Source organism: Felis catus, chromosome F2 (assembly GCF_018350175.1).
Source record: "Felis catus isolate Fca126 chromosome F2, F.catus_Fca126_mat1.0, whole genome shotgun sequence".
NCBI lineage: Eukaryota > Metazoa > Chordata > Mammalia > Carnivora > Felidae > Felis > Felis catus.
In genome coordinates this window covers 1039671-1053516 of record NC_058385.1, presented here as the reverse complement: position 1 = coordinate 1053516, position 13846 = coordinate 1039671, and the positions used below count along the sequence as shown (strand labels likewise).

General features: G+C 36.9%; 1 protein-coding gene across 4 annotated transcripts in view; it reads left to right on the top strand.

The window, feature by feature from the left end:
• The window catches only part of PRKDC (protein kinase, DNA-activated, catalytic subunit), a 210775-nt gene that overhangs the window by 86868 nt on the left and 110061 nt on the right, over positions 1-13846 (top strand). For all 4 annotated transcript variants that reach the window (XM_045050127.1, XM_011291282.4, XM_045050129.1 and 1 more), the window contains 5 exons: positions 1712-1839; positions 7633-7840; positions 10609-10787; positions 12428-12596; positions 12845-12910. In XM_045050127.1, coding sequence (XP_044906062.1) covers positions 1712-1839; positions 7633-7840; positions 10609-10787; positions 12428-12596; positions 12845-12910 — 750 coding nt within the window. The remainder of the gene's footprint in view (positions 1-1711; positions 1840-7632; positions 7841-10608; positions 10788-12427; positions 12597-12844; positions 12911-13846) is intronic.

Here is a 13846-nt window from a genome sequence, read left to right as displayed (position 1 = left end):
CTATGTGACTTCCAAGGCTAGTCACAAAAGGCTTAATACTTTTCTCTTGACTCTGTCTTTCTTGGATTTCTTATCTGTGGGACCCATCACCATCCTGTATGGAAGCAAAGTAGCTACATGGAAAGGCTATTTTACAAACACCATCCATCCACCCAGATGGGTCTGTTTTATATAATTTTCCCCAAACATACAGAAAAATGGAAAGAACAGTCAAGCATCTGTATAACCATCTTTTGTCATTTTGTCATACTTGCTTTATCTGTATATGTATGCATGTGGTATGTTAGTTACTGAAATATTTGCAGGTTAGTTTCAGATATCAAGATACTTCACCCCTAAATACCTCAGCATACATGTTCTAAGAATAATAATAATAAGGCACAATAATGTTTTTATACCTAAGAAAATTAGCCCTCCTCTGACACTATGTGTTATGTAGTGCATATTCACATTTCTTTAAATGTTCCCATGTTTAGCTGTTTTTTTTCAAACCAGTACCTAATTAATGATTGCATCAAATTGTCATGTCTCTAATATCTTTTAATCTAGAACTAGTTCACCCCATCCCTTTTATTTTTCCATGACATTGTGTTTTTGGAGGAAACTTCCAGATCTTCTCTTGAATACTTCTCTTGGATGTTGTCCCCTGTTTGATTATTTCCATGAGATGTTCTTTAACTTGTCCACTATCCCCTGTATTTCCTCTGAACTAGAAGTTAGGCTTAATCCGTGGTCATGAGATTCAGGCTAATCTTTTTGGCAACAGTAGCGTATCAGGAGGCAAATACTGTCATTGTCCCACTGGTAGTGGCCTCAAATCTGGAGGCCTGGTTAAAGTGGTGACTGCCTCATCTCTCTTGAATGGTGCATTTCTGCAATTAGCAGATCATTGATGTAGTGATACCATCTAAGTATCCTGTTCCCAAGCAGTCTGTTACCTAATGATTATTGCATCCATATTACTTTCTCTTAATGTAAATGCTCTAATATAAATATAAGTGCAGTCACTAAACATTTGAAGAAAACTTCCAGCCTAAAAAGATGTAAACCAACAGGAAGAAGGAACTGAGAGGGAACTGAGTCAACAAAGGGAGATGGGAGATGAGAACATATAAAAGGAACTGTAAGAGTAACTTCAGAGAGGAGAGAAGGTATTGTGTCCATGAAGTAGAACAAGTAAGTGCTCTTGGAAATTAAATATATAAAAGCAAAATTAAAAAAAAAAAACTTTGCAAAACAGAAGATAAAATTGAGGACATTTCCCAGAAAGTAGAACAAACGGATGTCAAGATGGAAGATGGGAGAGTAGAGATGAGAACATTGGGTGAGTAGCTAGAACAGCTTCCTGTGCGATGAAGGTCATGTGGAAAAGACACAGGTCTCCAAACTGAAAAAGCCCCAGAGTACCTGGAATGGTGAAGACAAAGTCCTCAGTGAAGGCACATCATCGTGGAGTTTCAGAATCTGGGTTCAGATCTTTAGAAGATCCTGACTGCTCGAAGAGGGAAACATATCTACAAAACCTTAAAAGGATCAAAACTCAAATATTTAGCAAACATTTATTATGTGCCAGGTATTCGTTATAGCTGCAGAAATGGTGGAAGTATTAGCATTTGTTAATTCTCTGTGAAAGCCTGTTTTAATTTTGTTAGAACTGTTCAAAACAAAAATAAAAACCCAAGGAAATTATTATTATTGTTGTTTCTTCTAGTTCCTAGATGCATTGGAATTATCTCAAAGTCCTATATTGTTGCAGTTAATGACAGAAATTCTTTGTCGGGAACAGCAACATGTTATGGAAGAATTATTTCAATCTACTTTCAAAAAGATTGCTGGAAAGTAAGTCATAGTATTCTAGTCTGGGACCCCAGGAACCATATACATTTTATTTCTTTGGGAAATTATCTTCTCTGTTCCAAAAAAAGGTTGAGTGGCAATTGCAGTCAACTCTTACAACTAAATTTTATTTTGTTTTTCTTGGAGGAAAAAAGAACTTATTGTGAGAATTTTAAGCACAAAGCTAAAGGGTAAGACTGTAACTGAGCATCCAAATCAAACACACTCCAGCATTTTCCGGCCTCATCACCCCTGTTTTAGCCTCTTTTCTCTTGTGCTGTAGTTATTGTAACAAAGCAGATCCCTGATGTCATTTCACCTCTAATAACTTCTGCATGTATATTTAAAATTATACTATTATTCTTGGGTTGCTATATAGTACTGTTATCAACGGAGAAAAATTATCAGTAATTCTGTTTTCAGATTTCTCCAGTTGTCTTAAATGCTCTAGACTGTTGGATTATCTTTTTACATGGCATTTCACTGTTGTATCTCAGTCTGTCTTCATCTAGAACAGTCCCCTACCCTCTTATTTTTTTGTTGTTGTTAAAGAAACCTGGACACTTGGCCTACACGGTTAGTTACATCCTCGATTTACCTGATTTTTGTCTGTTCTTTTCATTTAACTCGTTCCTCTAACCCCAGTTTCCTGTAAGTGGAAAGTTAGGTCTAAAAGCTTAGTTAGATTCAGGTTCAAGTTTTGGCAAGATTACTTAATAGTGGATGCTCTGTATTTCGTGTTCATGGCATTTGGCACATGGTGTGAAGTGGTCTTAATTTTAACGATGCTAAGATTAATCAGTTATGTTTGGCGTGGGCTTTTCCTGAGGTTCTAGCATCCATTTATGATAGTTGCCCCAAATCATTTATTTTATCAGGAGTTGCAAATGGTCATTTAAAAAATCCTTTTATTCCTTCTAAATTTAAGAGCTAGAATTATGTTGTAATGAACTTGCCTTTATTACTGGGACTATTTGGTTACCCAAATATAGTTTTAGTGTTGTAGGAAATCACAGTGGACAAAAGGGAACAAATTTGATCATTAATTTTTTAATTAATTTTTAAAGTTAGGGCTTGACGCTGTGGCTACTTCTAATTGTGGCCAGTGAGTCTTTTTTTAAAAAATTTTTTTTTTACTGTTTGTTTGTTTATTTCTGAGAGACAGAGATAGTGTGAACAGGGGAGGGGCAGAGAGAGAGAGAGAGGGAGACACAGAATCTGAAGCAGGCTCCAGGCTCTGAGCTGTCAGCACAGAGCCCGATGCAGGGCTTGAACTCATGAACCGCAAGATCATGTCCTGAAATGAGGTCGGACCCTTAACTGACTGAACCACCCAGGTGCCCTGTTTTGTTTTGTTTTGTTTTTTTATCAACATTATTTATATTGATTTGTAAACATCCATGATATTTTATCTTACTGAGTTGTATTTTACATATCATAAAATTCACCTATTTTAAGTATAGAATTCAGTGATTTTTAGTTAACTTTACTGAGTGGTACAGCCATCACTATAGAATAATTTCATCCTCTTGATAACATCCTATATTAACTCACATTCCCATTCCCAGCCCCAGGCAATCACTAATCTACTTTCAGTCTTTATAACTTTGCCTTTTCTGGACATTTCATATAAATAGAATCATAGAATATGTGATCTCTTATGTCTGGCTTTTTTTTTTCTAGCAAGTTTTTGAGGTTCATGATGTAGCGTGAATCAATAATTCATTCCTTTTTATTGACATTTAAAAAAACCATAATTAACCAACTATAGAACATTCTATACAATGGGAGAATACACATTCTTTTGAGCACATATGGAAGCCATAAAACAAGTCGTAATAAATTTAAAAGGAATGAAATCTTAAAAAATATGTTCTCCATCCATAATGAAGTTATTTATATGTTAATAATGGAAGAAAACACTTCTAAATAACCAACTAATTAATACATTTGTAAGTAGCCCTTGGGTCAGAGAAGAAATTACGAGTGAAATCAGATATTTGATCTGATATTTGATCAAATCAGAATTTGATCTGAATGAAATACGAATAAAGCATATCCAAATGTATGAGATAGAACTAAAACAGTGCCTAGAGAGGAATTTGTATTTTTTAATACCTGTATTAGAAAATAAGAAAAAGTTACAGAGAGGGAAGGAGGCAAACCATAAGAGACTCTTAAATACTGAGAACAAACTGAGGATTGACGGGGGGGTGGGGGAGAGGAGAAAGTGGGTGATGGGTAGGGAGGAGGGCACTTGTTGGGATGAGCACTGGGTGTTGTATGGAAACCAATTTGATAATAAATTATATTTAATAATTAAAAAAAGAGAAAATAAGAAATATCCTAAATCAGTAATATAAACCTGTACCTTAAAATCAAGAAAAAGAAAACTAAACTGAAGAGAAGCAGAAGGAAGAAATAATAAAGATTAGAGTGAAAATTAATGAAATTGAAATTAGAAAAATGGTGGAGAAAAATCAGTGAAACTGAAATTTGTTCTTTGAAAAGGTAAATGAAGAACTGTTAGCTAGACAAACTAGGAGTAACAAAGAAGGTACAGTTCATGAAAATTAGGAAGGAAAGAGGGAGTGTTACCACTGACCTCTCAGAAGTTAAAAAGATTATAGGGAAATATGAATAACATTATGCTAACAAATTCAACTTAACTAAAATGGACAAATTCCTAAAAAGTCACAAAATACCAAAGTGACTCAAGAAGAAATAGAAAATCTGAGTATAACCTTTAGTAAGTAAATAAATAGAATTAAAATCTTCTCACAAAAAGAAAAGAATAAAATCTCACAAGGGAAAGCCCAGACCCAGATAGCTTCACTGGTGAATTTTCATCAAATATTTAAAGAAAAAATATCAACACTTGATAAACTCCTCAGAAAATACAGAAGAAAGGAATCCTTCTCACCTTATCCTATGAGGCTAGTATCACACAGATAAAGCCAGAAAGAAACATTGCAAGAAACCTATAGACCAGAATCCTTTGTGAATATAGACACACAAATTTTCAAAAATGTATTAGAAAAACACATCCAGCCAAGGGAACCACCTGGGTGGCACAGTCGGTTAAGCATCTGACTTAGGCTCAGGTCATGATCTCACTGTTTGTGAGTTCGAGCCCCATGTTGGGCTCTGTGCTGACAGCTCAGAGCCTGGAGCCTGCTTCGGATTCTGTGTCTCCCTCTCTCTCTCTACCCTGTCCCCATCAGATTCTGTCTTTCAAAAATTTAAAAAAACAAAACAAAACACATTCAACAACATATAAATATTACACACTGTTGCTAATTGGGATTTGTCCTAGGAATGCAAAACTAATTTAACATCTGAGAATCAATGAATAGTATATAGTATATTAAAAGAATAAAGGACAGAAATCACATTCCCATTTTAGTGGATGCAGATAAATTTGTGACAAAGCCCAACATCCATTCATGATGAAAAGGACAAAAGGTCATCTATGAAAAACCAACAGCCAACAGAATATTTAATAGTAAAAGACTGAATGCTTTCCCCCTAAGTCTGAGAACAAGGCAAGGATGTGTACTCTTTTCAGTTCAACACAGTACTGGAGGTTCTGGCCAGTGCAGTCAGGAAAGAGAAAGAAATAAAAGGCAACTAGATTGGAAAGAAAGAAGCAAAACTGTCCTTATTCACAGATGGCATGAGGGAGAGAATCCTAAGATCTACAAAAAGCTTTCAGAACTAATAAGCAATTATAGGAAGTTTGTAGGATACCGGATCAATGTTCAAAAATCAACTTTTCTGTATATGAGCTGAGAACATTTCAAAACTATAACTAGGAATATAATTGTTTTCTTAATAGCATCATAAAAACAAAGTAATAAATTTAGTAATAAATTTAACAAAAGCGCAAGACCTGTGCACTAAAAATTATAGTCCACTGCTGAAGGAAATAAAAAAATAAAGATTTAAATAAATGGAGAGACATCCCATGTTCATGAATTTGAAGATTCAACATTTGTTAACATGGCAATTCTGTTAAGTTGATATATAAATTTAATGTGAACGCTGTCAAAATTCCAGCAAGACTTTTGTGTGTGTGTGTGTGCAATTTAAAATTTTCATTTTAATTATAATTTACTTAGAATATACTCTCTGTGAGTTTTGTGTTCCAAAATCATTTGGTAAAGTTTTCTTCAATACGTAGCTGTTATACCAATTAGTTAGGTATGCTTATTTTAATTATCAGATTTTAGAAATGTTTATGTTTTTTCTTTTGATTTAATTTTCTTTTTGAACATGTAAAACATTTACATGATTTGAAGGTCATATCTGTATAACGAACTATATTCAGGAGTCTTATTTCTGTCTCTGTCCCCTCTCTTATTCCTTTTCACCTCCCTTTTTTTCCATCTCATGTCTTCTACAGATCACTACATGTTGGTACCAAGAGATCTTCTTCAATCCTTTTTTATTTAAATAACTGTATAATTATTCACTATAGCATACTATTTTGAAGCAGCCCCCTTGGGCTCAGTCTTTTGCTGTTAAAAATAATGTCACAGTGAATAGCCATGTGTATATGTCATTTTGTATTTTGCCAGTATGTCTTTGGAGTGGATTCCTATACATAATTCAAAAATTAAATGCATTTGTAATCTTGCTAGCTTTTACCACATCCCTTATTTTGAGGCTGTGATTATTTACATTCCCTCAACAATGTATGAGAGTGTCTGTCTCATCACAGTCTTGCCAACAGAGTATATTGTCAAACACTTGGATTTTTTTCCAATTATATAGGTGAGAGGGGATCTCTCAGTGTTGTTTTAGTTTATATTTCTCTTATTATGAGTGAAATAGAGCATATACTCATATATTTAGAGCTCATTTGCATTTATTTTAAGTAAACTATCTGCTGGCCCATTTTTTGTTACCAGATTTTTGCTCTTTTTCCTTTTCTTTCCCTGCTCCTCTTTTTAACTTTCTGTGTAATAGTTTTAGGGCTGTGCATCTCTGTTGTGCTCAGTATCAGGAAGCTCTTCAGAAGAATTTAAATCTAAGACCGTGCCCAAATAAATGTTACAGAAGCCCATGTAGCATCTGTCCTGCAGCCTTACAGTTTTGTGACTGAATTACCTTCATCTAATATTTTTACTCTGGTTCCTATTTAACTTCGGAGTATCAGGATTTTAGAACCGGAAAAAGATTTTAATAATCATTTAGTCCTAACCTCACATTTTTATAGGTGAAGAAACTAACTGTATTCTTAGTTTATAGATTTATAGACAGAATCTTACAGATGATCATTCAAGTATCTTTCATTCCAGATAAGAACATAAAGGGCCAGATGAATGTATCTCTGTATAGGAAATACGAATGGCAGTTTGTTACTAGGAAGAGACTAGAATTTGTAAATTATGATCCATGAGATTCAAATTCTGGAATTGTGATCATCTTCAGGCCTGAGACTCTCCCATAGCCTCAGCTGTTCTCTAAACAACATCAGATTTGAAAGTAAATGAAAACTGTTCTTAATGCCTAAATTTGGCATGAAGATTTCTGGGGATGAGTATAATAATATGATTTATGTACAGATGTTTCTTGTTTTTCATGGTGTGTATATGTATATATATATACATATACACATATATATGTACATATACACATATATATATATACATATATATACATATATATATAATCTTTAAAGTTATTTTTTTAATTTGTAGTCATTGGTATTTATTTTGCTTGTTTTATGTGTGGGCACTCAAAATATTTGTTCAAAGCAGGGATGTTCATATAATTTTCTTTTTTTCTTAGGAGTTCATGTGTCACACAATTAGCCCTTTTGGAAAGTGTGTACAGAATGTTCAAGAGGGATGACCTACTTTCAAATGTCACTCGCCAAGCATTTGTAGATCGCTGCCTTCTCACTCTGCTGTGGCACTGTAGCCCGAATGCCTTGATAGAATTCTTTAGCAAAATTGTGGTGGATGCCATTGATGTGTTGAAGTCTAGATTTACAAAGGTATTGTACATCTGTTATTAAATGTACTATTAAATTTTTTTTAGTGTTTCATTTATTATTCTTGAGAGTAAGACAGAGTGTGAGCAGGGGAGGGAGAGAGAAAGAGAGGGAGGCACAGAATCTGAAGCAGGCTCTGTTCTCTGAGCTGTCAGTACAGAGCCTGATGTGGGGCTCAAACTTATGAACCGTGAGATCGTGTCCTAAGCTGAAGTTGGACACTTAACCAACTGAGCCACCCAGGCGCCCCTTAAATTGACTATTAGTAAGAATTGATAAATCTCCTTGGCTGGTGTTCTTAAAAACCTCCATATGTTCAGTCAGAAGATCTCTGTTGCTCAAGGAGCATTACTTCAACAGTTTGGTAACAACTTGTAGTTACATGGGATCTGCGTTAGTTTCCTGAGGGTGCTATAACAAATTACCGCCACCATGGTGTAGAACAACAAAAACTTATTCTCTCATAGTTCTGCAGGCCAGAAATCAGTTTCCTCGGGCTGAAATCAAGGTGTTGCAAGGCTCCGGAGGCCCTAAGGGAAAATCCGTTCTTTGCCTCTTCCAGCTTCTGGCAGCTGCCAGCATTCCGTGGCTTGTGGCCACATCACTCCTCTCCCTCCTTCTGTGGTCACATTACCTCCTCCTTTTCTGTCTAATTTCTCTCTGCATGTGTTGTATTGAGGGCCCACTTGGATGATCTCCCCATCTCAAGATCCTTTACTTGATTTCATCTGTATAGTTCTTTTTTGTCATATAAGGTAACATTCATGGTTTCAGTGATTAAAATGTGGGTATTTGTATGTGGATATTATTCAGCCGAATACAGTCCACCTGCACCAAATGTTCCCTCTTGCAAAATACATTTATCCCATCCCAACATCCCCCAAAGTCTAAATGCATTATAGCGTCAACTTTTAAGTCCAAGGTTGCATCTGAATATCATCAGCTCAGAGTCCTTTTTCATCACTCAAATCATATGAATCAGGTATGGGTGGGATTCTGGGTGTGATCCATCATGGGGCAAAATTCTTTCCATTTGTGGACCTGAGAAACTAGAAAACAAATTATTTGTTTTTCTTGCCTGTAGAATTCAGGGATTATAGCAGCCTTTTTTCATTTCATTTTGTCTCTGTCCCTTTCAGTCCAAGCTGGTGGTGTTTCTTCTGGTATGACATTCTCAAAAACTCTGTAGCTCTCCTATGTATGCCTTAGAGGTTTACTAACAGGAGAGTCCTCCACAGATCTTTGCTGGATAATTCCATCTCTGTTCCTGGTTCTGATGAAATAATTGAGGGCATCCATGAGTCCCATGCTTAATTTCTTTAGCAGTAGTCCAAGATTGTCCAGCTACACCCTTGTTGTCTTTGGAGCCACTTTTTTAACAGTGAATCTCCTAATGTTAGCATCTTTTACAGTCTGGATAAGCTGAGAATTTCTCAAATCAAGTTTTGGTTCTTTTTGCCCAGCAGTTCCTAACTCAACTTATCTCTTGCCCCTCACATTTTATTTTAAGCAGCAAAGAAGAAAGGGGGTAGCACCTTCTAAAAATTTGCTTGGAAATTTTTAGTTAAATATTCAAGTGCATGGCTTGTAAGTTCTGCTGTATGTGCAGCCATAGAACACTATTTAGCTAAGTTTTCTGCCACTGAATTACAAGGATCTCCTTTCCTTCAGTGTCAAAAAATATGTTCTTTATTTCCTTCTGAGACCTCACCGGCAGCTACTTTAACATCCATATTTATACCAAAGATGTGTTTATGATGATTGAGATGTTCCCTAAGACAATTTGGTTTTGCTAGCATGCTTTTTCACTTCCTTCTGAGCCCTCACCAGCAGTGCCTTCAGTGCTGGTATTTCTACCAGCAGTCTCTGCAGGCAGTTTAGGCTTTTTCTGTCATGCATGGCAAATTTCAGCCTCTACCCATCATCCAATTCCAAAGTCACTTTCATATTTTTGGCATTTGTTACAGGAGATTAAACTCTTAATGCCAAAATGTGTGTTATTTCCTGAATCTTCAAGTAATAAATTACCATAAGCTTGGTGGCTTAGAACAACAGAGATTTATTCTCTCCCAGTTTTGGAGGCCAGAAGTCCAAAATTAGTTTTACTGACCTAAATTTATGGTGTTGTCATGGCCACGCTTGCCCCTGTGGCTCTGAGTGTCTACTTCCTGTCTCCTCCAGCTTCTGGTGGCTGCTGGCATTCCTTGTATGTGGCTGTGTCACTCCGACCTCTAATTCTGTCATCACATTGCCTTTTCCTTTCTGTCTCATCCCTTTATGTATCCTCTTATACGGTTACATATGATTTCATCTAGGGCCCACATGACCAATCCAAAATTGTCGCCCAATCTCAAGATCCTTAACTTAATCACATTTGCAAAGTCCTTTTTTTGCCTTATGAGAACTCATAGGTTCTGGGAGTTAGGACTTGGATACCTTTAGGAAATACCATAAATAGTTGAAAATCTTGATATTGAAGTTTCACCTGTTGTCATCATGACTTTGATAAGATTTTGTGTAAAAGTCCTATATTGATGCCCTAAGTTCTCTATTTGGATATTATGTGTTATTTCCTGCCACATTCAACGTAACACATCAATATACCCATGTTTCTGACCCTTGGCAGTCTCCTATTGAAGTGATTCAACATGTTTGTTAAAATTATTTTCTATGTAAAGAGCATTGAGTATTAAATTGAGCATTTGATATATTAAAAAACTATTTTTCTTGTTTGATGAGACCAAAGACAATTACTTGTTACTTTTCCTTAGCTAAATGAATCTACCTTTGATACTCAAATCACCAAGAAGATGGGCTGTTACAAGATCCTAGATGTGATGTATTCTCGTCTTCCAAAAGATGATGTTCACTCGAAGGAGTCTAAAATTAATCAGGTTTTCCATGGCTCATGTGTTACAGAAGGAAGTGAACTTACAAAGACACTTATTAAGTAAGATTTTTAGTTAATTTGGGGTTGTATTTGATTCGTTAATATTTTTGATGCATGTATTTTATGCATGTATATAATGTGAATAAATGTTTATTTAAATATGAGTTTTTATGGTTTTCTTGTTTTTTTTCTTGTGCACAAACTACTTAGGTGTACTTTAATTTAGCAGGTTATGGGTAACGTGTTTTTTCCTATACTCATCTTTTATAAGGAATAAAACTTCTTTTATTGTTTTTTTCTACCATTTTCCTCCCTTATAGGTTGATATATTTTTAGTGGCATGATTTACAGCACGAAGGGATTTATGTATTATATTTTTCCTGACCTCCATGTGAAATTAAAGGAATATTGCATGTTTAAGCAGGTTTTCTGTAAAATACAAAGCAGTCCAATACATTTTCTCTAAAAGTGGCCTTCTCATGAAGTTCCCTCTTCGTTAATATTGACACAGACATTGCCAGGCCTCATTTGCCTTTCCCAAGCAAGCTGTTCCGTACTGTCCTCTTACCCTCACCCTTCTTTTACCTCCTCGGGGAATGATGTGCCCGGCATCCATTCATCTGCACTAACAAGAGACTTGGGCGTCCTGTTTTATTTCCCTTCATCTTCATCTCTCCGGCCTGCATGTCCACCCTGTCAGTCATCACATCTGGCGGGGGTTATCTCCTCAGCACTCCCAAGACTGGTGCCCTTTTCTCATCCTCCTTCCTTCACCTAGCGTTGTAGCGTCTGGTGTTCTTTGGGGAACCACTGCAGTGTAGTCTTCTCCGTTATTCTCCCTGCTCCTGGGCTTGTCTCTATCAGTTTTGTCTGTGCTGCTGCTAGTCTGATAATACCTCTGCAATGTGAACCTGATTGTTTCATCCTCCTACCTGATGAAACACTTCAAAAGAACCTCATCTTCAGTAACAGGGGCCAGCAAACTTTTCCTGTAAACGTCCCACTCGATAGTAACTATTTTCAGGTTTGCAGGCTATATGGTCTCTTGCAACTACTGCAGTGTACTGGGAAAGCAGTCATAAACAATGTGGAAACGAAGGGGCATGGCTGTGTTCTGACAACACTGTTTTCAAAAGTAGTTGGCCACCTGGGCATTGTTTGGAGATCGCATTGTGCAGAATGCACTCCGGGCTCCTTAGCATGGCAGGCGAGCTCTTCCGGGAACGCCCGCCTCTCCACCTTCGGCTCACTGCCAGGCACTGCCAGTTCCCACCTCATCTTCTGAACGCGCAGTGTGGCTTATGCCTTGCTGGAAGTGACACTCTTCTCTCTGCTCATAATCTTCACATAACTTAGAAATCAAAATTCGGTTCCGATAATTTCTCTTAAAACTTCGTTGGCTCCTTCGCCTGGGTTACTGTCCATCTTCCTTGTTTCCATGTCTTAACTTACCGTGCTTGTTGCTGTTGCTGTGCATACCACAGTGTGGTGAAATCCCTAGGCACTGTCTTCCCTCGAGGTGTGCGTGAATATAGTGACTTGCTTGACTTTTATTTTTGGTACCTGGTACTGTGCTGGGCACAAACCTGACACTCGGAAAAGGCTAAACTGAATTGAGATCCTGTTGTCGGGCATTGTTGGGCTCTAGCGATGATTTCCCTGTTAGGTGAATTGATTTTTCACCTGGATCTACTCTGCAGATTGTGCTATGATGCGTTTACAGAGAACATGGCGGGTGAGAATCAGTTGCTAGAGAGGAGAAGACTGTACCATTGTGCTGCGTACAACTGTGCCATTTCTGTTATCTGCTGTGTCTTCACCGAATTAAAATTTTACCAAGGTTTTCTGTTGAGTGAAAAACCTGAAAAGGTAGGCTTCTGAAATTTTCACTGTTGCTGCCATTGTAGGATTGCAAGTTAGATTATATGAATTAAAATTGTATCATAATTTGCACCTTCTTATAATATTAAAGATGTAGTTCTTTGAGTTCTGTATGTATATATTTTAAAGCCAAAATGCTTCCCCATGAATTATAAGTAGCATTAACTCTATAGTAGCATCAGCAATAACAATTTCCACTATTCAGATATTTTTATTACAACTTTTTGGATTTACAGAACTTGCTTATTTTTGAAAATCTGATTGACCTGAAACGCTGCTACACATTTCCTGTAGAAGTTGAGGTGAGTCAAATTTTTAATGGTGTTCCTAAGTTTAAAAAATTTACCAAGAGCTTATAGAAGAAAAAGCAATATGTTATGATGAACAAAAACTCCCAGTATCAAGTCTGCTTTGAACTATAAAATCTGGTAGTTTAATGTAGTTCAGCCTCTCAGGCACCTATAAAAACATGATCATAACTCGACTTTTTGCTCTTTTAGCTAGTAAAGGATAGAAAATGGCAATAAAAGGAGCTGGGAGGACATATGCCAGCAGTGTTTTGCTGAGTTAATTTATCTGTTCTGTGAAATTGAGATCCATCCAGATACAGAATTATAACGCTCTGGCCCTGCTTGGGTGATTTGGCAGGATAATGGGGGTGCTGTGAGCTGACGTCATGTGGATAAGTGGAAAACTTGCTGTGGCAAACGTGACAAGCTTGATTTTAGCCAAGCTGAGTTTGACACGCCAACCTCAGCGATTGGTAGGAGATTGTCACTGCAGCTTTTCACAGCCCATTGGAAATGGGAATTGGGCGGGCAGAGTGCCAGAGCTCTGGGTTGTCTGGGTCAGGAACTATCATTCATGTTCACCTGCCTAGCTGCTGACCTCGACCACATCTAAGTCGTTCATGAGTTCGTGTAAATGGTTGCTTCCTGCCTTATGCCCTTTTGGAACAAGACTGGGAACTTTTCTCAAGGTGTAACACTGTTCAAAGAACTAAAAATCCAAAAAATAATAGCACTAGTGTATTAAGCATTCAGACACTTGGTATATGTCACTTCTAAACTTTGCAACAGCACTGTGAGGTGCTATGATATACCATAACCATGCAGTTGAGGAAACTGAGCTCGTAAGTAAAGTACAGACTGTTAGTAATTTGGGCCTGTGGCTGCCACATCTTAGCCCACCCTGGGTCCCCAAGCAATTTGGCAAAAAAATTATTTTTGCAGGTTGGC